The 25,539-nt window shown below is 42.9% G+C and overlaps 1 protein-coding gene across 3 annotated transcripts in view; it reads left to right on the top strand.

Moving 5' to 3' along the window:
• LOC119953757 (alpha-1,6-mannosylglycoprotein 6-beta-N-acetylglucosaminyltransferase B-like) overlaps positions 1 to 25,539 on the top strand; it is a 1,231,367-nt gene that overhangs the window by 973,710 nt on the left and 232,118 nt on the right. For all 3 annotated transcript variants that reach the window (XM_038778343.1, XM_038778342.1, XM_038778344.1), the window contains one exon: positions 11,751 to 11,882. In XM_038778343.1, the coding sequence (XP_038634271.1) occupies positions 11,751 to 11,882 (132 nt within the window). The remainder of the gene's footprint in view (positions 1 to 11,750; positions 11,883 to 25,539) is intronic.

Raw genomic sequence — 25,539 nt, 5'->3', positions numbered from 1 at the left:
TATGTACATATTGACATTTAAAATTAGAGTGGACAATAAAGTGTTCAGACTCTACAGTGACTCAGAAAAAATTGATTTTTATGCATTTTAGTCCCTCAGGATTACGGTAGGAATTTTGCACAAAACAAGCAAACTTTTGATTATTCACCAATTATTATTATTGAAGATGCAGTTCTGAATTTATCACTCAGAGTTAGAAATTCACAGAATATCATTTTATTCTGTGCCAAGTATATAGTTTCAATGAACGACACCATTTATTATTGTGAAGGTACAATGGCAAGTCTAGAAGATTGGGCTTGTGTTGCAAAAAACCTCTCAGTTTAAAGCCCACAGATGTAGTTACTCATAAGACACTGACGTTATGTTCTTTTACAATTTTAAGCACAGCTAAATTCACTGAAAGCATTTTAAAAGAGAAAAAACTGTTTATTTCTATTCTGCCTCTATGATCAGACTAAGCTGGGGAGCAGTTAACCAAAGAATCTGAGTTCACATATCAGTTTTAATGGCAGTTACTGACTCAATGGAGACTGATAACTTTAAAATTCAATTCCAGCCAAAATCATAGGCAATGAGTTTGGAAAACTGCTTTATATGAAGTTGTGATTACCATTGAGTGATGTTGTGTTGCAGGAGATGCTGACACTACATTTTAGCACAGTAAGAAGTCTGACAACACCAGATTAAAGTCCAACAGCTTTGTTTTCAATCACCTGAGGAAGGAGCTGTGCTCCGAAATCTAGTGATTCGAAACATTCCAGTTGGACTTTAACCTGGTGTTGTAAGACTTCTTACTATGCTCACCCCAGTCCAACACCGGCATCTCCACATCACTGTAAATTTTAGACAGAGTTTTGAGTGTAACTTTTTTAAATTTCAGTTAACATAGATTGTGCCATCTTAGATCAGACACTGGGTGATTGAGAAATGAGGTCAGAAAGCTTCAAGTCTGCTTGGTGAGCGCGATTTATCTGTGTAGATAGCTTGTGCAGAACATGTGGTGACTTCATTAGCACCTGAGGTTTATGTACACAGAAAGTAACTGCAGTAAGCTACAATTGCATAACTTTTTCATCAAGAATGTACTGACCATTTGAAGGGTCATATAAAATCGGTGTTCCTGGGAAAGCTACAGCCCAGCCTTTAAATGGCAGTGCTTTAAGAGTGTTTCCTGTTGCAGATGTAAGTGGTGTCTAAGTGCTTTTGGGGTTGCTTTTTTTGCTGCACCATTATACTAGCAGTTAGTTGACTCCTTACTGAACTATTTGATTTTTCATTTTTAGCTTTTACTTTTCATTGATTTTCCATTTGTCTGCATGTGTCTTCGGTGAACCCATTTTCACCCCTACTCTCCTTTTCTTAATATATTTCTGAAAGTGTTTGCTGTTAGCATTCATATCCCTTGCAAATTCCTTTTTGCACCGCTTTGTTGCTTTATATGATTTTCTTCTGTTATTGGCAATTAAACAGAGGCTTCGAAGAAAGACACTGCAATTATCAAGGGTGGTTTTAATCTACATATATATAGGGCAAATAAGATCAGCAACGGTAGCTTGGAAAATGAATTCATAGACTGTTTCACAGAGTAGCACATTCTAGATCCAACCAAAAAGCAGACTATTTTAGACCTGATTGTGTGCAATGAGGCAGTATTAATTAATGGCCTCACAGCAAAGTAACCTCTGTTTAGCAGTGATCATAATATATTGGGTTGCTACAGCACGCAAAGAAACACCCCATTTTAAAACTTTATCCTCATTGCTATTTATTTTACAAACTGGTGTTTTTCTACTGAGCGAAGAAAATTAAAATAGCTGCTGTAAGTCACTTGACCCACGGGGTTCGGCTTCTGTCTGGGAGCTATCCCCAAGCATTTCAAGGACAAAATAATCCTTTCCTCAGTTTTTGCAAAGTCACCCTTTGTTATGCCTAGAGAACTACTGACAGACTCAAATCGCACCAGAGACTGGTCAGAATAATTCCAAAAGGAACTATGGAAATGTCATTTGTATTTGATAAGCCAAGCTTGCCAGCTTCGGCTCTGCTGAGACAATCGTTTCCCAAATGCCAAACCCTCAATGCAGGTAGCATCCCTTTTGGCAACTAATGGATGAGACATTAGTAAGGATTTTCTGGACCAGGAATTTCCACCCACAATCAATGTCCTTTGGCTGATCTGAAAAAAATTTCTGTCCCACCCACAATGATTCCTGCTTTGGGCGGGACCAAATAATCCCAGCCATTATCCGTCCTGATACCAAAGTCAATTCTAGATGCTGGATAAATATTCCTTTTGAAGTCATTGTGTAGAAAGAAGGTCACATGGCCCAAGCCTCTGGCCTTTTAGACAGTTTAATATGTAGACAGTATAATACCTGGTCTTCATAGTGAGACTGCTGTTTGACATCAACTGGATGGAAATCAGCAGCCTTATGGAAAGGGTAGAATTACTGTTAAGGAGGTTATAGCAAGGCACCTGGAAAATCTTAATACAATCAGACAGAATCAATGTGGTTTTGTGAAAGGGAAATTGTGTTTGACTAATTTATTGATTCTTTGAGGAAGTGACAAGTAATGCGGTTAGGGGAACCTGCAGATGCAATGCACTTGGATTACATAGAAACATGCGTAGAAAATAGAAGTAGGAGGAGGTGCTGCAAGCCTGCTCCACCATTCATTGTGATCATGGCTGATCATCAAGTTCCATACCCTGATCCCGCCTTCCTCCCATATCCCTTGATTCCTTAAGCCCCAAGAGTTATATCTTTTGAAGGGGTTATTTTATAAGTGAAGGTTTTACAGGTTAGGTCAGCATCCATTGGAGTTGAGAAGAATGAGAGACAGGGAAGGATTTTCCCGGAAATCTGCAAAGGCTGAAATCGGGCAGGAAAAGCAGCGTTGAAGCCGTCAGCAATGGTGGCTTTCTCCACTGTATAGTCTGGGAATTTAAAGAGAAACTTCAAAGATCAGGTCCCACAATGTATTGCTAGTGGGACGGCCTCTGATTCAGCTGCCCTGCCAGCAGATTAGACAGCTGAGGATTGGGGCGGCATTGTAAAAGGCTGCCACAGTGCAGAGAACAAAGCTGTTCACCCTCGAACCCCCCCCCCCCCCCACCCCAGAACATCCCTACCTCGCCTGACACGGCCCCTGGCAATGCCTGAGGCCAGACAGTGCCAAGGGTAGTGCCAGTGTAGTGCCCAGGCATGATCTTCTCCCCCTCCCCCCCAAGTATTGCACAGACCTGAGCTCCCCTGCAGGGTTTGATCAGCAAGGACATGCCTTGGGCGACCAGCTGTGGTTCACACTGCGCTGCAGTCATGCCACTGTGGATGGATTTTGTGATGAGTCGGGGGGGAATGATTCAGGCGTATGGGCCTGATAATGATATGGTAATATGTTAAAATGATGTTCCCAACGTTGAACGCTGGAAAATGTCGTCCAGAAATCCCCGGGCGGGGATGTACTGCCAGTGCAGTGGAGAATCCCGCCACTGGAGAAACCAGTCCAAGATATCTCCTATTTAAGATGGAGATGAGGAGAATTTGTTTCTTCCAGTGTGTTTGTAGAATTCTCTTCCCCAGAGAGCAGGGTCAGTGAATATTTTTAAGGGTGTGTTAGAGAGATTCTTAATTATCAAGGCAATCAAATGGTCCGGGGGTAGGCAGGAAACTGGAGTTGAGGCCACAATCAGATCAACCGTGAACTTATCAAATGGCAGGTCAGGCTCAAAGGTAAAATGGCCTACTCATGCTCCTGACTCGTATGTTTGTATGTAAGCAGATACAAAGTGTTGAGCTATTGAAAGTTTAAAGACCACAGATATTAACCATTCATGTGGCTATCTTACATCCCTACTTGTGTTTAAGCCAGTGAGCAAATATTGTGAAAGAGGTTACTTGCCCTGTCTACAATAGTAAATGCTGCACCTCTTGACATAATGGTCCTGTGACTATCAGCAGCCTATCCTGTGAGTTATTCTGAACAATGACCTGGTACATCTGAAAATGCACAGAAAGGCCACATGAAGTATTAATCCCTTGCACCAGAGAGTGGCACACTGCCAAATGTTGTGCATGTTTGAATAGAAACTTGAATTATGGACACTACACTAAAGACCGAAGGGCAGCAATGAATCTATATTTCAGTGTCAGCTTCAATATGGTGCTGCAGCAATCTGTATCTGCAAGTGTGGGGAAGTAACTGAGAAGTTCAAAGACGTGGGGCAGAATTTTCTTGTCCTTCCAAAATCAGTGGACTTTTGAATGGCTCGCTGCATTTCACAGTCCCGCCATTGCCTTGTTGGGACTGTAAAATTCCATCCGTTGTGTGAGTACTTTAATACACATCCTCAGCCGAGCATACCTTACAGAGGCATATTACAATCATACGTTTTGGGTTCCTTAAATTGTCAATTTTCCAGAGATTATGAAACTTCATCCTTAGTTACTGCAAATATGACCCTGTGAGTAAGAGTCATGTAGAGGAAGGAGGTACTTACTTGTGATCACCAATCTGTACTAGGGACGTACACAAACGGTTTGGAGAGGGCACAGAAGAGATTTACCAGGAATGAGGGATTACAGTTATGTGGATAGACTGGAGAAGCTGAGATCGTCTTCCTCAGACCAGAGAAGACGAAGAGGATATTTCATAGAGGTGCTTAAAATCATGAAAAGTTTAGATAGAGTAAATAATGAGAAACGCTTCCGAATGGTCAATGGGTCGATAACTGTAGGGCACTAGTGAAACGTAAATGGCAAAAGAACCACAGAAAAAGTGAGGAAATTATTTTAGGCTATGAGTGGTTATGATTTACAATGTCTTGATTGATCGGGGGGGGGGGGGGGGGGGGTGGTGGATACAGATTCAATAATAGCATTAAAAAACAAATTGAGTTATAATTTGAAAGAGAAAGAACTGCAGGGACAAAGGGAAGAAGCTGGAGAGTGGGATTTACTTGATTGTTCTTTCAAAGAGTTTGTGTAGACTCGATGGGCTGAGTGGCCAGTGTTGTGTTATTTTATGGTTTATAATAAGCTTTCCGATGTGGAAAGAGTGACACAAACACTGATTTCAGCACCTTGAGACTAATGAGGGGATGTTCACAGCTGCAGGTCATGCTATGTGCGAACATTCAAGGAAGAGTGGGTGAGGGCCACCCATAATGCCTTGTATAGTCAAATTACCGATAACACTTACTGTTAGGACAAATGACCAGTTGGATAAGGGAGTGGAGAGAATCCTTTATCTATGAAAACATGTCAATAAAAAGTTACACATCTAGGAGAGCAGGAGGACGGGGAACAATTGGCTAACAATGGAAGAACAAGAAAAAGGAACACCCATCTGTGCGCCTGGATATTAAATGTGATTGGAGCTGGTAGCCATAGAACAAATTTCAGAGATTAAGAACTTTAATGAACATCTTTAGATTATGGTTACATGTCCTTTTAATATCCTGCTCCAGTACCATGTCGTATTTATAACAATTCAATGAATGATGTTGAAATAAGACATACGCCTCAGGACAAATGTTTCATCCTGACTTTAATGATTGTAATTATACGGGCACCAAGATGGCATTGGGTAACATCTTGTGTTGTGTTACAGTTAATATTTTCAAAAGTAACAAGTGCAAGATTGATACATTTTGATACAGGCCACTAGGTGGTGATGTTCCACTGCCCGTAATCTTGGCAATGTTGTGTGTCCAAACTAATGGATGCTGCAGAGTACTAAGATATGGGGAAACCATGGAAAACTCTTCTGTCCACTGTGTGAATATTGAACAAAAGGAGCAAACTGGAAATCAAATTCACTTTCTAAGAAATCAATATGCTTTGGCAAAACATGCAATGATGTTGAATTCAAATTGCTAAAAGCTTCTGATTAAAAACGGCAAACTCATGGATCCAGCTGATCTAATTATTCATCGATCAGTTGAATCTATAGAAAACACTTGACAAAATGTTACACACAGAAGCACCTATCTTGCTGAAGTGTGGGAACAGAATGATGGCCTCAATGACCAGCTCCTCCATGCTGTGTTTGTTTTGCCTGGAACCCATTTATGATGGCTCCCACAAAGGCTACTTTTGACTGCGAGAGAGGGATGTGAATTGTCATCTCCAAAACCTCACTTTCATGTTTTTTTCACCTCCTCGCCCTTTGGCACCGTAATTTCCTTGCCTAGAAGACCAGCAGGGTAATCAACGTCCAAACCAAACCCCATCCCTTCCATGCAAATGGTTCAACCCCTCAAACATCCAGCACAACTCACTGTTCGGCAATCGAGAATGAGAATTTGACTGACATTAGGGTACTGAGATCAATAATGCTCCTACTTCCAACCCGAGGCAAGCTAATTACAGATAGACTGGGAATTGAACCTGAATATTTCTGGTTTGTGTGACTTAGCTGTGTACTGTTTTAACCAGGTAAAATAATGTGATGTTTACACCACACACTTGTATTAAAATAGTTTCTGTTGAGGAATCATCTTACTTTAAACATTTTCCCTGCCAAACAAGACTCGCTTTAAGATTTTAAATTGAATTAGAGAATCATATAACGCTGGTTTAATGCATACCCGAAGTTGCACCAGGCATATCTAAAGATGAGGGCCAACCTGGTGAAGCTACAGCCATGACTACTTGCATGCCAAACAGCATAAGCAGCAAGTGACAGTCAGAGCTAAGCGACCCCATAACAATGGATCAGATCTAAGCTCTGCAGCCCTGCCATATCCAGTTGTGAATGGTGATGGACAATTAAACAACTTACCAGACGAAAAGAGTCCACAAATATCCCCATTCCCGATGACGGGGAGCCCAACACATCAGTGCAAAAGATAAGGCTGAAACATTCGCCAGAATCTTCAGCTAGAAGTGCCGAGTGGATGATCCATCTCGGCCTCCTCCTCCGGAGGTCCCCAGAATCACAGTTTCCAATCTTCAGACAATTTGATTCACTCCACATAATATCAAGAAATGGCTGAAGGCACTGGATACTGCAAAGGCTTTGGACCCTGACAATGTAGTGGCAATGGTATTAACGACTTTTGTTCCAGAAATTCCCACGCCCTTAGCCAAGCTGTTCCAGCACAACTACAACACTGGCATCGGCCCGGCAATGTGGAAAGTTGTCCAGGTACGTTCTGTCCACAGAAGGCAGACCAAATCTCGCCTGACCAATTACCACCTCAGTGTTCTCTCAATCATCAGCAAAGTGATGGAAGGTGTAGTCGACAATGTTAGCAAGCAGCACTTCCACAGAAATAGCCTGCTCACAGATGGTCAATTTGTGTTCTGCAAGAGCCACTCAGCTCCTGACCTCATTACAGCCTTAGTCCAAACATGGACAAAAGGAGCTGAATTCAAGAGTTGCCGGGAAAGTGACTGTTTTTGGCATCAAGGTAGCATTTAACCCAATGTGGTATCAAGGAGTACGAGCAAAACTGGACTCAATGGGAATCCTGGAAGAAACTGTCCTCTGGCTGGAGTCATACCTAGCACAAAGGAAGATGATTGTGCTTGAAAGAGTGCAGTTCCAACAACATGCAAGAAGCTCAACACCATCAAGGGTAAAATAGCTTGGCACCCCATTCACCCTCTTCATTACCAATGTACGGTGGAGTGGTGCGTACCATATACAAGATGTATTGGAGTAGCTCTCCAAACTCCTCTGATAGCACCTTCTGAACTCACAACCTCTGCCACCTAGAAGGACAAGGCAGCAGCTGCATTGGAACACCACCACCACCTGCAAGTTCCCCTCCAAGCTCCTCGCCATCCTGATTCAGACCGTATCACCGTTCCTGCACTGTTGCTGGGTCAAAATCTTGGAACTCGCTCCCTTACAGCACTGTGGGTGTGCCTACACCACATGGACTGCAGCAGTTCAAGAATATGGCTCACCACTACCTTCTCAAGGGCAATTTAAGGATGGGCAACAAATGCTGGTCTAGCCAGTGATGCCCACATCCCATGAAAGAGTACATTTTATAAAAGCTAATCTTTTTATTACCTTGATTCTGGGATATTTTTGGTCTTCCTTTCATAATGGTCCCATGGAGCTGTTGGATTGTCATAAAAAAACTCAACTGTTTCCCTCGTTTTCCAGAGGGAAGGAAACGTGCTGTGTTAACCCAGCATGGATTATATGTAACTGCAGTCCCACACCAATGTGATCGACTCTTAGTTGTTCTCTGAAGCAGCCAAGCAAGTCAATCAGATGCGCCAGGCCATTTGAGCAGCCCAATGGGAAAGTCGACCAACACATTCTCAGGGAAACTAGGAATGGGAGATAAACACAGCCTTGTCAGTAATGCCCATATCCTGTGAATCAATTTTCGTAAAATTAAAATTTCCAACCTGAATCTTTTTGCAAGGGATATGTTCTGTCCTCTGACTGCATTCTGTAGGTTATATATTCAGGTCATTTTTTTTGGTATGCGTCTTTTCACCTGTTTATTTTGTGCCATGTGTTGATCCACTTGCGGCCCTCTCCGAATGTATTATTCTCAGCAATAAATACCCACAAGCAAAAGTTACAATTTACTTCACCTGATGTGGGCATTGCTGGCAAGACCAGTATTGGTTGCCAATCCCTAATTGGCTTTGAGAAGGCGGTGATGAAGATACTCCCGCAGTGCTGTTGGGCAGGGAGTTCATGAAATGAAATGAGGAACAGAAAGCATTACCTGTGTGTCTGCCTTCTCTCGCAATCTCAATACAGCGAGCTCTGTTGCTGCATTGCTATACACAGGTTGACCTCATGCCTAGTATTCTGCCAATGAAGATTCATGATAGTCCAATCAATCTCACTTGATGAGGTTGCTTGCTAAAGGACAATCGATAACATTTCTAACAGCTTGCATCCACCTTCGTGAGAATTCTCCTTGCATTATTTATTGATAATTTTCCTGCAGGAGCTTTGTGCAGGATGGAGCTGACAGTGTGTAGCCAGAATTCATTGCTATAATCCGTTTGTGTTTCAGAAAGGATAGTTTTTTTTCCCCTATTTTTCTGAAATGCAATGATTGAGAAATTGGGCTCCGGAGTATCCGTACAGGTGTCAATTTGGTACCAAAATGGCATTTGGACAATGTGCATGCACACTTCTGATATGACTATGCATCATGGTGAGGGCATTTTGAGCATGTGCTAAAGGTTTTTAGAGGAAGCATGATTAGTGGTTTCCTAGGCTATTTCGGAGAGCAGTTAAGAGTCACATTTAGGCTAGACCAGAATAAAACAACTAATTTTATCCCTTAAATGACATTAGTGTACCAAATGGGTTTTAAAATAGATGTGAGTTGTCATCGTCACCATTACTGAGACTAACTTTATAATTCCAGACTTAATAATTTAATCTTTCGCACTGTTGATTCTGTGATTCTATGAGGGAGTGGGCAAATCATGACAGATGTAATATAACATGGATAAGTGTGAAGTTCTCCACTTTGATGGAAAAACAGAGTGGCAGAGTATTGTTTGCATGGTGATAGATTGGGAAATGATGATGCACAAAGGAACTTGGGTGGCATTGTGCACCAGTCACTGAAAGCAGGCATGCAACAAGCAGTCAGGAAGGCAAATGGCATAAGACCATAAGACATAGGAGCAGAATTAGGCCACTCGGCCCATCGAGTCTGTTCAGCCATTCAATCATGGCTGATATTTTTCTCATTCTCCTTCCTTCTCCTCATAACCCCATATCCCTTATTGATCAAAAACTATCTATCTCTGTCTTAAAGACACTCAGTGATTTGGCCTCCACAGCATTCTGCGGCAAAGAGTTCCACAGATTAACCACCATCTGACTGAAGAAATTCCTCTTCATCTCTGTTTTAAAAGATTGTCCCTTTAGTCTGAGATTGTGTCCTTTGCTTCTAGTTTTTCCTACACGTGGAAACATCCTCTCCACATCCACTCTATCCAGGCCACGCAGTATCCTGTAAGTTTCAATAAGATCCCCCCTCATCCTTCTAAAATCCAACGAGTACAGACCCAGAGTCCTCAACCATTCCTCGTACGACAGCTGTTCATTCCAGGGATCATTCTTGTGAACCTCCTCTGGACCCTTTCCACGGTCAGCACATTTTTCCTTAGATACGGGGCTCAAAACTGCTCACAATATTCTGACCAGAGCCTTATATAGCCTCAGGCGTACATCCCTGGTCTGTATTCTAGCCCTCTCGACATGAATGCTAACATTGCATTTGCCTTCCTAACTGCTGACTGAGCCTGCACGTTAACCTTAAGAGAATCGTGAACAAGGACTCCCAAGTCCCTTTGTGCTTCTCATTTCCTAAGCACCTTCCCATTTAGAAAATAGTCTATGCCTCCATTTCTCCTTCCAAAGTGCATAATCTCACACTTTTCCACATTAGATTCCATCTGCCACTTCTTTGCCCACTCTCTTAGCCTGCCCAAGTCCTTGTGCGGCCCGCCTGCTTCCTCGATACTACCTGCCTCTCTACAGATCTTTGTATCATCTGTAAACTTGGCAACAGCGCCTTCAGTTCCTTCCTCCAGATCATTAATATATATTGTGAAAGGTTGTGGTCCCAGCACCGACCCCGGAAGTACACCACTAGTCACTGGCTGCCATCCTGAAAAAGACCCCTTTATCCCCACTCTCTGCCTTCTTTCATTCAGCCAATCCTTTATCCATGCCAGGATCTTACCCTTCACACAATGGACTCTTAACTTATTTAAAAGTCCCCTATGCGGCACCTTGTCAAAGACCTTCCGGAAATCTAAATAAATTGCATCCACTGGTTCTCCTTTGTCAAACTTCCTTGTTACTTCCTCAAAGAATTCAAATAGATTTGTCAGATGTGACCTCCCTTTGACGAAGCTGTGCTGACTCAGTCCTATTTTATCATGCACTTCCAAGTACTCCACAATCTCATCTTTAATAATGGACTTGAAAATCTTACCAATGACCAAAGTCAGGCTTACCGATCTATAATTTCCATGTTGGCCTTCATTGCAAGAGGACTTGAGTACAAGGGCAAGCATGTCTTACTGCACCTATACAGGGCCTTGATGAGACCACACCTGGAGTCCGGTATGCAATTTTAGTCTCCTTACACAAGAAAGGCTTTACTTGCCATAGTGGGAGTGCAGCCAAAGTTCTCCAGACTGATTCCTGGGATGGCAGGATTGTTATACGAGGAGCGTTTGTGTTGACTAGGCCTATATACACTAAATTCTGACAGAGCATAAAAGACTGGATGCAGAGATGATGTTCCCCTGGCTGGGGTTGCAGGGGGAGGGGGGTTCTGGAACAAGGGTCAAAATCTGAAGATATAGGACAAGCCATTAAGGACTGAGATGAGGAGATATTTCTTCACTCAGAGGATGATGAACCTGTGCAATTCTCTACTGGTGAAGGCTGTGGAAGTTAAGTCAAGGAATATATTTAAGAAGAAAATGGCCCAATTTCTTGACACTAAACGCGCCAAGAGGTTTGGGAAGAGAGGGAGAGAGAGAATGATGTTGAGATAGAGGGTTAGACATGAACATATTGAATAGCAGCAAAGGCAGAATGGCCTACTCCTGCTCCTATTTTCTATATGCGTTTTCTAAAGGAGTTGGTTCCAAAACTGGCTCATTTTCTCGCACAATCCAACTGTTCCCCCATTAGGTTTTATTTGTAAAATCATTGTTAAAGTATAAATATATCATTTTAAATTTACAGGCCACTTCTATATATTTATTGTTGCTGTTCATTAGTTTCCTAGGTGTACCTCCTGGGAGGGGAAGTTGTCCGCTGACTGCACCATTGTCCTTTGACATCATTTACACGGATTACCATGGACTTCAACAAATGAAGCAAAACATGGGTCTCTCTTTCAAAAAGTACAAGTAAGTCAGAGTTGAAATTGCCAGAATATTGGCTGGGAAAATGTAAAGTGCAATTGAAAGTCAGCAAATTAAAAATGCATTTGACCTAATGAATTTTGATTTTGCTCATGTGAATTGTATGTCTATGATAGCTTAATATCTAACCATTTCTATGTGCATCTGTACAAAGCCATTGAGTTTGAGATACACCAACAAAGGAAATTTGGAGCAGTGGTTTGATCTTGATTATGATTCATTTCTTTCACTGTCGGTCACTTTTGGCTAAGAACGACTGAACAATTTTATTGTTTATTTTTTAGTTTAAAGTACCCAATTCCTTTTTTCCAATTGCGAGGCAATTTAGCGTGACTAATCTACCTACCCTGCACATCTTTTGGCTGTGGCGGTGAGATCCACGCAGACACGGGGAGAATGTGCAAACTCCACATGGACAGTGACACGGGGCCGGGATCGAACCCGGGTCCTCGGAGCCGTGCCACAGGTGGAAGGTTCTGTTGTGACTGACAGTGGTCACATGATTGATCGTGCTTTCTATGTCCTTATCGATCCCTGGCCACCATACATAAGCCCTGGCCGGTACCGTCGTGTTAACTGGATGACCATTGACGACATGGACGATCTCAAGGGGGCATTTTATTTAGTCTCACCATATTAAGCTTGTACACGTCTGATTTTCCTATAAATTTTTCCTCAAGCTTGTCGACTGGAGTCACTGTCAATTTTTTGGGAGGGAACTTCTGGTCGACTGTCTGCCTTTGCATCGGGCTTGCAAATGGCCTATCTTATTACATGTGAAACAGCTGAATTCTTTATACCTGCATCTGTCCTTGAAATGTTCGTCCCCACAATGGTACCAATCCTCTCAGCCTTGTGACTGCCAGTCACTTTTCTTCTCTTCAGGCAACGCTGTTCTCTTACTTCAGGAACCTCGAGTGGCAGCTGTTTCCCGCCATAACTGGTTCACCTCGCTCTGCATGCTTTGCAATTCTAAAACACTTTCAGTCCCTTGAGCCAATTCAACTGCCTTGTCCAAGGACAGCTTGGTTTCTGCCAGCAACTTCTGAATGTTTAACTTGTTGATCCCACAGACCAACCAGTCACGCAGGATATCACTGAGGGAAATAGCAATTTCACATCATTCCAAATTTGTCAAAGTGTGGCTACAAAAGCCAGACCTCTACTGACAGTATGATAATTTATAGCGCTGCACAATAATGGAGGGTTGGGGGTTGTAATGGTTCATCACTAATTATACCAATTAATCAAAGGACTTGGAGTCCGGAGCTTCTAGAGATGTTAAGCTTTGTTTATGGGCTGTAAATGGTAAGTACAATTACTTTCTGTTTTTCTTCTGCTGTGATTTCATTGACAGCGCTAAAGTATCTAAGCCATTAGACATATTGGCCCCAGTTTTCAATTTCTGGATCAAATGGATCAATTTTTCTGAATAGTGACTTTGCTCTTTGACTGCAGAAGATCTTTTACCTTTTTAGTACTTTGAGAAACTCTTCCTCCCTTTCAGAATTTTTGATGATTTCTGTCAATTAGCTTGATTTATTCTCGTCGCCAATGTTATACTGTGAGGCAATTGATGAGGCATCGTTCAAACACAGCAGAGGTTTATTGAACTAAGAAGAATTATATACATTGGGCAGTACAACTAATGTAGGAATACGTATTACCAAGAAAGAAAAGTCTAACCACATCCTCTTGACAACTGATGGCATGATCATTACTGAATCCCTCGCCATTAATGCCCTGAGAGGTTCATTGACCAGCAAATTATCTGGAGCAGCCACATACATATTCTAGCTACAAGAACAAGTCAGAGGCTGATATCATTCAGTGATGAGTAAATCACCTGCTGACTCCCCAACGCAATTATGTCACCTTCAAAGGCACAAGTCAGAAGAATAATGGAATGCTCTCCACTTGCCCAGGTGAGTGCAGTTGCAAAAAGATTCACAAAGTTTGATAAGTACCTGCTAGATTGACATCCCATCCCAGAAGGTCAAGAGCAAAAGACACATGGGAGCAGCTAAGCATGTATCTCTGCAAAGCCTTACTTGAAAAATATCAAGTTCCATCATCACCACTGGGCTGAAATCCTGGCACTCCTTACATAAGAGCCCTGTGGGAGTACCTTAACCACCCAGACTGCAGCAGTTCAGGAAGGTGGTTTACCACCACCTTCTCAAGAGCAATTAGGGATGGACAATGAACCCTGCCCTAGTCAGCAACACCCAGATCTTGTGAATGAATAAAAATGATTGGGAATTCATTGAAGAGGTTAATGCCACCCACTTTGCAGTGTCTGCCCATTAATATTATGGCCTTTCAACCTGTGTTACCAATGTGCATTATTGTTGGCATAGCTGTACAGCAGGAATAGTAAGTCATATATTTTTGTCTTGCAATAAAATTCTTGGGTGGCATTTTCCAATCACCTATAACATCTTGGCAAAACCTCCTCAGAATGACAAAGTATAGGATTGAGGTAAATGGACAAACACACGACACTCCCATCGAAGCTTTGCAGGAAAGTTTGCATCCACAAGTCCTGCTTTTAGTTTCATGGATGCTCTGATACCATTAAAATGCCATTTTCACCTGGCTGATAACCTCGACAGACCCCTACCCAGCTGAAAGAAGTGTAGCAGCTGTGTCACTACGGACTGAATTGAACAATGGCAAAAACAGTGTTGATTCTCAGGAAGACCAAGTCAATTCCTCTGTTGAGAAAGATTAATCACACTATAGGTTCCCTTTCTGCAATGATATTTAGGCTGCCAGCTTACTAATCATGTTCAAAATCATTGGAAAACATAGCACCGGAGTGTAAAACCTCAGAAGGCACAATATTACTTGTCCCGATTGACAAGTTTAATTTTTGTATAACCTACAGAGCCTGTATTTGCCCAATAATGGAATTTTCTTCAACCCAATCAGCACAACCTCCACTACGGACAAGGTAGGAATGCAAATCCCGAATCCACTCCATCCTGAACAGGGATCGAACCCTGGTTGCCATCAACCTGATCCATACCTGACTCCCAGCTAACTGAGCAGCCGATTCCCCAAGGAGCCTGGGTTGCTGTGGCAATATGCATCTCACATGCCTGCTTTAGCTTGGAGCTATGGATAATAATTGTAGAGATGATTGAACAGTTATCTCCCCACTCTTGCTGCCTGCTGTTGGCATGTGTTGGAAGTATTTGCACTGTTTGGCTATGTTATGAACACACCTTCCTTGGCCATCAAATCCTGGAGTGGGAATTAAATCCTGAGCTTCTGGCTCAGAGACACCACTGCACCATAAGACTTGGTAATGGATTAATGAAGTCTTAATTGCCATTCTATCAAGAAAATCCATCTCTTATGAAATTCAGCAAAGGGCAACATAATTAATGTCAGTGGGTTTGATAATGATGGCCTGGAGTATACTCCCGACAGCAATGGAGCAATGTGCTCGATTTTCTGTTCTTTCTAATATTATAACTGGAGCAGTTTTCAGTACTTTAGCTGAATATCCATGGCCATAGTAAAAAACATAACTGCAAGAGAAAGAATGCCTAGAATGAAGCCGCACACATTACTCCCCTTTTCTCTGGAATAAAGCAGACTTACTTACCTTGGGTTGCTATTGTATGCAGTATTCATTGAAAATCCATGACTTGATATTTGATCCTGAATATAACGTCGTCATGATCTTTCAAATTTGCTAGCTACCTTGCTGTAAAAGTTTCTCAGTTGCACCCTGTGGTTGTGCCATTTAATAACAGTGGAACATATAAGCCCCCTGCAAATTACTGTCGGTGATATTCGCGGATAATGGCTTAACTTATTTTTTTTACAATAAATTAGTTTTGACAGCTGCTTTAATGGGTACAAGGAATGTATGATAGAGGTGATAATGATTTATCCAGTGTTATCACCATCAGTCATCTCTTAAGTGAAAGCAATGGTATGATAATACAAAGACTTAAACGCTTATGGGCAAAGTCTTAAAGATGGCTTAAGTAGGGTGCTCTTTCCAAGGGACAGATGGGCCAAATGGCCTCCTTCTGCACTGTAAATTCTATGATTCTATGGGGGGGGGGGCAACATCAAAATGCAGCCAGATTCTGATTTTCTTTGAAGTAAGCAAGATGGACTTCTGAAATTTGAGCTCTAATATAAAAAGGAAAGTGCTGTTTTATGTTTTTAGTCAAATTGCTCAATCACTTGACAACAGGCACAAATCAATCTAGATATTTGTTGCATAGATAAAAGGTGAAGAACACATTTATTCAGCACCGAACTAAGTGAAAATCGCTTATTGTCACGAGTAGGCTTCAAATGAAGTTACTGTGAAAAGCCCCTAGTCGCCTCATTCCGGCGCCTGTTCGGGGAGGCTGTTACGGGAAGTAATTCAATCTGTATTCAGAAGAACATTTGGACATCTCTTAACTAATTGAAAGGATGAAATAGGCTATCAATTGAAGTAATTGTACATGTCGGCTGCACATCCCCTATGACTTTAAAAATAATAGCTTTCTAGGAAGAACAAGTTGTACTTAAAGGACAACATGTCTGCAAGGTGAAGTACATGCTTGGTGTTTGAACAGTGTCTTTGTGCTCAGTGTCTATGATTCTCATATGCTGTTGTTGAAGTCACCTTTACAACTTTGTTCGACATCCCTCCTGCCGAGCTTGTCAGTTGCCACTAGGGCACCTGCTTCCTGGACACTCTCATTTTCCCTTCAGGCTTGTTTTTCTCTTGCATGTACCTCTTTCCTAGTTTCTCAGTTCCACTTCTTTCTCTGATCCATCTCAGTTCCCCATTTAGAATTCATACAATAAAATGTGCCCCTGTCAGCTCTGAATTTATAAAACGCTGAATACTGATAGGCCATAAAACCAACAGTGGTAACTTGGCAACTGTCTCTTCTCTGCAACGGTGTCATGAATGTCTTAAGACAAAGAGCGACTATTACTTTAAAAAGCTACTAGAGAGTGGTTGGGGTTAGCAAAATATAAGCTTGTGTTGGATTGTGGAAAGTAAATTATTCATGAACTGATCAATAGAGCACAGTTGAGTAATGTGGCCCCTGTACTTAATTATTTTTTTCTTTGCCACTCTCTTATGTGTCTTCATATCTCATGCTGTTTCGGTTTGCTAATTCCTGCCTATCAACATAAATCTTCTGTAGAAAGATCACTCAGCATCCTTTACCAGATCCTTCAGCTGATATCATTTAGTATTAGATTTATTGTCATGTGTACTGAGGTACAGTAAAAAAATATTGTTCTGCGCACAGTCCAGGCAGAGCGTGCCATACATGAAAGCATTGGATATACAATAAATACATGTTGTAAATGCATAACCATAGACATAGGGGGAGCAGCAGGATGGCACAGTGATTAGCACTGCTGCCTCACGGGGGCGAGGACCCAGGTTCAATCCCGGCCCCAGATCACTGTCCATGTGGAGTTTGCACATCCACCCCGTGTCTGGGGGGATCTCATTCCCACAACCCACAGGTGTGCAGGGTAGATGAATTGGCCACGCTAAATTGCCCCTTATTTTAAATAAATAATTGTGTACTCTAAATTTTAAAAAGTACATAAATTTCGGGTGATGCATACGCACCATGGATCTTGGAAAACATAAGGCTGGATTCTCCGCCGTCAGGATGCTCCACTTTGCCGGTAGCCTGGGGGTTTACCGATAGCGTGGGGCTGCCCCACAGCGGAAAACCCCATTGACAGCCGGCGAAATGGAGCACCCTGCCAGCGTGCTGAACCAGAAATCTGGCGTGGCGGAACAGAGAATCCAGCCCAGAGAATCTCTATTGTGCAGAAGAAAGCCATTCAGCCCATCTAGTCTGCATCAACCCTCAAAGTGCACCTCCCGCCTTATCTCTGTAACACCACCTAACCTGCACTCTTTGTGACTGTGGGTGGAAACCACAGCATCCGGAGAAAACTCTCGCAGAGATGAGGAAAAAGTGCAAACTCCACAGAGACAGTCACCCAAGGCGGGAATTGAATCTGGGTCCCTGTGAGGCAGCAGTGCTAACCACTGTGCCACCGTGCCGCAGCTGGTATTTCCGCCAGATTAAAGGCCAGTGCTTGAGCTTTTCATCCCTGGATGCTACTAAGAACCACACTTCTTCTCAAAAAGCAGTATTGCAAACTGCTGATCAACTCTAACCCCACTCAGCAAAGCAAGGCAAAGTATATTGCACACGACACATCCGTTAAAAATTGTCAGCTGCAACAATGGATGGGGCACTTCACACCCAATGTCAGAAACCTTTGTGTGGACTTTGATGAAAGCTTTTAAAAATCAGGTGACCAACAGGAAGGAAGAGTCAAGGGACTAAGCAGGCTAGGGGAGTAAATCACTGTTATAGTCAAGGAGGGTTTGTATTTTTACAAATGAACATGGCACTTCACATTCTGTGTTTTTCAAATCTTAAATCTCTACAATTTTAAATTTAAAAAACACAACTTTAATTTTTTTTGGTTTAATTTATCTCATTTGAATGTTGATATAATTACACTCCTTTATTTGCTTTATACCATCTTCATTTATTTATTTTCAATCAATATCCTCTTATCAATAAGAGCTATAGTATACCAGGCTCTTAGGACATTTACCATGACACGACACAATCTCTCCTCACCTTATTAAACAACGTATTGCCCGCAACTATGGAATTTGAACACTGAGCGTAAACAAAAATGCAGTTTAATTTATCAGTAGTTTTCATTATAATTTCTTAATTTCATGGGATAGTCTTATATTCGAATTCAATACACTTATATAATTTTTAAAGGAACGTAGTATCAGTTTTTCTTCTTAAACGCGCAACCCACAATATTCGGAGGATGAAGAAGCAAAGGGCTGTGAGTGTTGAAATAAATTGTGCTTTGGTAAACGGCTATTTTTAGCCAATCCTTATTAAACTGCACTGTGCCAAGTCTGGGTGCTTTCACAGAATTCTCTTCAATATAGCATGAAAAATAACAGCATTTAATTCAAGGTAGAGACAGTCCATGTTAGGCGTATGTTAAATTATATTAATTAAATGAAAATTTTTGCATCACCAACCAAAGTCCTTAATCAATGACAATTCATTGAGCTTTTGTATTTGAAAGTACAAAAATCAGGAGTGGATGAATGCATGGGAACTGTCAGGCCTTGTGACTAGGGGTCGCAGATAAATGCTGGCCTTCCCATAAATAATAGCGATAACCTTCCTTTTAATTGTCTCAGAATTATTATGAGTAACCCATGAGAAATAGGAAAGAGGGGCTTGTGGCATGCACATTGACTTCCTTTACCAAGAACACAAGAATTAGAAGAAGGAGTAGGCCAGCAGGCCCTTCAATCCTGCCCCGCCACTCAATATGGCCATGGTTGATCTATGCCGGTCTCAACTCTTTTTCCATTCCATTTCCCCATAGCCCGCTATTCCACGGTGTATCATTCTCCTGGCTCTTGGCGCTTCTTACACAAGGTGCAAAGTTTCCAACTGCTTCTCGGCCCCAAGCCTTATCAAATTTCACACAGGGCTATGGTACAGAGTGCTCGATTGGAATGGGCAGGATTGTAATGTGGGATCACGGGTTGGCAATGGGTTAAAACTGCAGAAGCAGTATTTTAGCATATGTAAATGTCACATATTCATGGTAATTGCAGGGTTTTCGGTCTCCCAATTATTCAAGCCTAGCATTCAATAAATGCTCCACATTTATTTCTTGTCATTCTTTCCTTCAAAAAATATTTCCTCGTTAAATTAAGCACCAGAAGTATCTGATAGCAGGCAGATTCAATTATTTTAAGGAGATGGTGCATATAACAGATACCACTAGGATTTCTCTTGCTGTGAAATAACTGCAATTGAAATATTCACTGTTATGGTGTACAGTTTGGTATATAGTGTCCTTAATTATAATTAGATGCTGACAGTAGATAATTGCTAAGATATAATTGAGTCTGAATATTAGGCTCACAAACTACAAATCAGTTATTATTTTATTTTGTATAAGTGACTAAATTAGGCAGTTTAAGCATCATATATTGTGTTAAGGGTTGCTTTATTATGAATGCAGCTTGTAAACATTGTATGGGCCTATTTCAACATGGATTTTAGTATAACTATGCTTTTTAGTCTATCAGAGGAACCCAAATGGCGCCCTGGATCCCAAGAACTGTTAATCCAGCAAATTAAAATTGAATGATATCTCGGCATTCTCCCAGTTCTGGAGCTTATAATAATCTTTATTATTGTCACAAGTAGGCTTACGTTAACGCTGCAATGAAGTTACTGTGAAAAGCCCCTGGTCGCCACATTCCGGCGCCTGTTCGGGTACACAAAGGGAGAATTCAGAATGTCCAATACACCTAACAGCACGTCTTTCGGGACTTGTGGGAGGAAACCGAAGCACCCGGAGGAAACCCATGCAGACACAGGGAGAACGTGCAGACTCCACACAGACAGTGGCCCAAGCCTGGAATTGAATCTGGGATATATTTCCATGCTCAAATATGGGTTTGGAGAACTCACATTTATGATTGAACGTAAGGTCCGTAGACTGTAATCATTGTAACACACCCTGGCATAGAAATCCAATTTATGGATCCATGGGATGGAAACATCAACCATATGACAGATGACTCCTTTCAGCCCTTTCAAAATGCCGGTCATGGTATGTTGAAAGATTTCAGGTGCTGAGGCAATTCCGAATGTGAGGTGATTGATACTAGGCATCCCAAAGTGTGTGCTTAATGATTTTAGTAGTAAAGTGTCATTGTATAATGGGACTGTGTACATCATGTCTGGTGAAAACCAAGCTCCTCACAAGGTGTGCTAAGCTTTTGTCAACAGATGCCACAGAGTGAATCTCCATTTCAGATGTCTTGTTCAAATGTGAAAAGTCTACAGAAATGCATGTTGAACCATTCAGCTTTGGTACAGGTATCATACTTGAGCATCAATTGGATCATCTCCTGTGTTAGGTAGGGTAATACAGTAGGGTGCTCTTTCCATTGGCCGGTGCAGACTTGATGGGCTAAATGGCCTCCTTCTGCACTGTAAATTCTATGATACAATGATTATCTATCACCCTGGATTAAAACTCGGTTCTGCCTGTCTCACTAATTGCACAGCCTTGAAAAATGTTAGATCTTCAGGGCAGCACGGTAGCATGGTGGTTAGCGTAAATGCTTCACAGCTCCAGGGTCTCAGGTTCGGTTCCCGGCTGGGTCACTGTCTGTGCGGAGTCTGCACGTCCTCCCCGTGTGTGCGTGGGTTTCCTCCGGGTGCTCCGGTTTCCTCCACAGTCCAAAGATGTGCGGGTTAGGTGGATTGGCCAGGCTAAATTGCCCGTAGTGTCCTAAAAAGTAAGGTTAAGGGGGGGTTGCGTGGGTTACGGGTATAGGGTGGATACGTGGGTTTGAGTAGGGTGATCATTGCTCGGCACAACATCGAGGGCCGAATGGCCTGTTCTGTGCTGTACTGTTCTATGTTCACTGGACTGCAGAAGATAAGGTCTGGCTTCATCAAGCACGACCATCGCATTGCGGCCTCAGATGAGTACATCATTTAGAGCCCCATACTTGTAACTTTGGAGTGTGGGAGGAGATCGGAGCACCCGGAGGAAATTCACGCAGAGACAGGGAGAACGTACAAACTCCACACAGACAGTGACCCAAGGCTGGAATTGAACCCAAGTCCCTGGCGCTGTGAGGCAGCAGTGCCAACTGTGCCACTGTGCTGCCCCTTAGGTTCTTAACTGCATCCCCCTTACAATGCTGCCTGTTTTTGCGTTATTGATAAATTTAGATCTGTGGTTCTTTTCCCATTATCAAAATCATTATTAATTTTGGCAACTCACCACTATCTTTCCCAAGGCAATTAGGACTGAGAAACCAATGTTGTCCTTGAAAGCAATACTCTCATTCCATAAAGTAATGTAAAAAAAAATTGGCAGTACCAATTGGAAGTATTCCTAGTTACTTGCTCCTTCTCTCAACCAGTTTTCTAACCATTCGCCTTCGATTCTATTAGTTTCAACATTAGCTCACAATCCCTTCTGAGACGTTTTCAAATGCTTTCTGGAAGCTCATATAAATATAATAGCCAAAGACATTCCCTGTCCACAGCTTAGCCACCTCTTCAAAAAAAATCACAATTTACAGTGATAGAGATCTCTAAACTACATTTTATTCGGTTCGAAAAATGTATTTTTAGAGAGGTATAAATCTCTCAGGGTAGTGCTCAAATAGACTGTCAGTTCACATTCTCCAGCCTTCATTGCACCCAATTTTGCTCATGTCTACTTTTTAAATACATCCATGGAACAGAGTAAAATATAGCTCCAGACGTCTCATGTACAACTGTACAGATAGTGCTTGGAGATAGCAGCACTGATGACTCAAAACCAACAAACTTATCAAAGTTCCCTATAGCCTGAGACTATGGGCGCGATTCTCCGCTCCCCACGCCGGGTGGGAGAATCGCGGGAGGGCCGGGCGACTCACATCACGTCCCCCCTGGCACCCCCCCGCGATTCTCCCACCTCCCGCTTGGATGAATCGCCGATTCTCCTGCCCGGATGTGCCGAGCGGCCTGACGTACCCGACTGGTTCACGACGGCTGCAACCACACCTGGTCGCTGCCGTCGTGAACATGGGTGCCAAATGCTCGTTTGTGGCTTGTGAGGCGGAGACGGGAGTGAGCACCACGGCCGTGCTCAGGAGGGGACTGGCCCATGATCGGTGCCCACCGATCGTCGGGCCGGCATCTCCAAGCGACGCACTCTTTCCCCTCCGCCGCCCCGCAAGATCAAGCCACCGCGTCTTGCGGGGCAGCGGAGGGGAAGACGGCATCCGCGCATGCGTGGGTTGGAGCCGTCAGCCGTCGTGATGTCAGCCGCGCATGCGCAGGTTGGAGCCGGCCAACCTGTGCATGCACGGCTGACATCACTTAGGTGCCGCTGTCGTGTCATTCTCGGCGCGCCACCTTGACGCAAGCGTCAAGGCCCGGCGGCCGAGAGTTACGGAGCGCCGCTCCTAGCCCCCCAGGTGGGGGTGAATAAGGTGCGAGGAGCGGCCTCCGAGGCCGTCGCGAAACTCGGCCGAGTTCACGACGGCCTTCCCTATTCCGCGCGGGAGCGGAGAATTCCGCCCTATATATACATTTATATTGTATTTATAGGCACAGCAGTCAGGAAAAAAAACAATCTGCTGTTTTACAGTAGATGGTCAACTCATATTTGAGAGAATTACTCCAAGAGGACACAGAAAATACTGAGATGTCAACTAGCCAGCAAATCATATGTCTTGCCTGCAATCGGACAATAACTCAGTTGTAAGGTGCTGTTGTTCTCGTTCCATTCATACCATTTATCAAGCCGATTACACAAACCTATATTTGAAACTTTGGTTCCAGTGTTCAGAATGTTACGCTTTCCACGCCTGGTTTACCGGCGGCAAGGGGCACGTTCAACAGGAAAGCCCATTGACAACGGAAGACCCAGAAGATCCCACTGCCAGCCACCTCCATCGCCACAAGACGGGCAGCGGATTGCGCGGAAAACCCCACCCAGTATTGTGCTAATGGCTGAGAATCTCAACCACAGCAGTGCAAATTGGGTAAATTACGGACCACTTTTCACAATTTTCCAACGACCTCTCTGTGTGCTGCTCCACACTAAACAACCCTGGATGTCCACATGTAATAAGTTGAAGTAAGATGTGAAACGGAGAAGGCCTACAGTCACAAGGCATCCAATCAGTGTTGTCATCATCAACTAACATATTAGATTGAAACTTTTCCTTTTTCCAAGGGATAGTTTACTCCACCTAGTCCTGCAGCCCTGACTGGAGTTCTGTCAGTTTTATCAGCTATGCCTTGATTGGTCACGGATGGCGGGTCTGCGCATGGCTGGCGCCATATTGTACAGGGCGACCACTGCAGATCGTCAGCCTTGTGCATGTGCGGCCAGGGTGCCGGCCATTCTCCGGCCATTTTGGGGGCAGTAGCCGGGAGTTTCGCCCGGCGCCTCTGCTAGCCCCTCACCGGTCCTGGAAGCGGTGAGGGTTTCACGCAGATTTTTTTTGTTGTAAAACACCACACATGCTCCGCTGGCGTCAACACTGTCACTGAAACGGAGAATCCAGCCCAGTGTTCTTTACATCAGATGGCCTGCTACAATTGCAGGAAATGGCATGTGGGATTGATGACCCAAATAAAGTGACAAGTGACAGAGAGCGTCTTGTAAATGCAATTACAACAGTTGTTTTCATGCGGTAAACCTAAAACGATAAACAGTGATGATAGATAAATGTTGAGAGTCAGGAGTGTTGTGTCTGAATGACAGTTTTCTCTGGATACGGCAATCATCAACAATCACAGTTCTGTGTTTCAGAAAGACGGGGTCATCAGAGAAGGTATTTATGAAATGTAGAGGATGACAAGACAAAAGATGAAAAAGCATGTGAAAGATTGAGGGGCCACAAGGGGAAAATCATGAAACTTGGAGAAACCCAAAAGGAAAACACATTCGTTTCCGAATAAAAGAGAGTAAATGCTCACCAGAGACACAAATTTCAAAAGGAAAAAATCTCAAAACAAATTTTTTTGAGAGACAAGAGACGGCATACTATTAATGTCGAGAAATGAGGGAACATAAGGTACTGATATTTGGATCAGACAGTAAGATTAATGACAGAAACTGAGAGAATGGAAAGTCTTATCAAAGAGACAGATCACAACACCTGTTTTGGGAGAATAGGAAAATATTGCATTAAACTGAGAAACCAAGATATTGGAAGAGAGGATTTTGAAAACATCCATCACATTAATTTCAGATGAAAAGGTGGAAAGAGTCCTTTTCTCTCATTCTTATGGTTCATGTAGATGCAGAGCAACAACGGTAATCTTTCACACAGGTGTTTAAACCAGATATAAAATTTTTCAAAAGTAAATGCTGGAAACACTCAGCAGGTCAAGGTGAGGGCGGAAAATCTTGAGTCAGAAGTCAAGTCCAAGTCGAAAGATAAGGGGCTGGATTCTCCATCATCATGATCCTCCATTTTGATGGCAGCACACTGACGCCCGGGGATTTCCCGATGGCGTGGGCGAGCCCACAATGGGAAACCCCATTGGCCAGCTGCCCGGACGAAGAATCCCACTGCCGGTGGGGCATGCCAGGTCCGGCGGGATGGAGAATCCCACCCAAGGTGCTGCTCCTCGATCTTGCCATAAGCTCTGCCGCCATTTTGTAATTTTCTTTTGTTGGTCCAAGTTTATATTTTCTTGTTTTTTTTCCTTCCTTCCTTCACTTTGCACTTGAACAACTGTTCGCGTGCTGCTCGCACCTCATCTCGACACATCTTTAGTTTCTTTAATTGTTACCACTCCCTTTTGCTATGTACCACATAGCATTTTGTCATCAATCTTCCCTGCTCCACCCTACCACAGAGTTTTATTTTTCTGCCTCCTGCCCGCCCCCACCCTCCCCCTTACACTTGCTCAAAAACAATTACATTTCTAATGTATGCAAGGCCGTTGACATGAAACTTAACTCTGCTTTTCCTCACTAATGCTGAGTGCTTCCAGCACTTTGTGTATTCATTTCAGATTTCCAGTATCTGCAGTGT

Source organism: Scyliorhinus canicula, chromosome 18 (genome assembly GCF_902713615.1).
Source record: "Scyliorhinus canicula chromosome 18, sScyCan1.1, whole genome shotgun sequence".
NCBI classification, from domain to species: Eukaryota; Metazoa; Chordata; class Chondrichthyes; order Carcharhiniformes; family Scyliorhinidae; genus Scyliorhinus; species Scyliorhinus canicula.
This window is presented reverse-complemented; position numbering and strand designations above follow the sequence as displayed.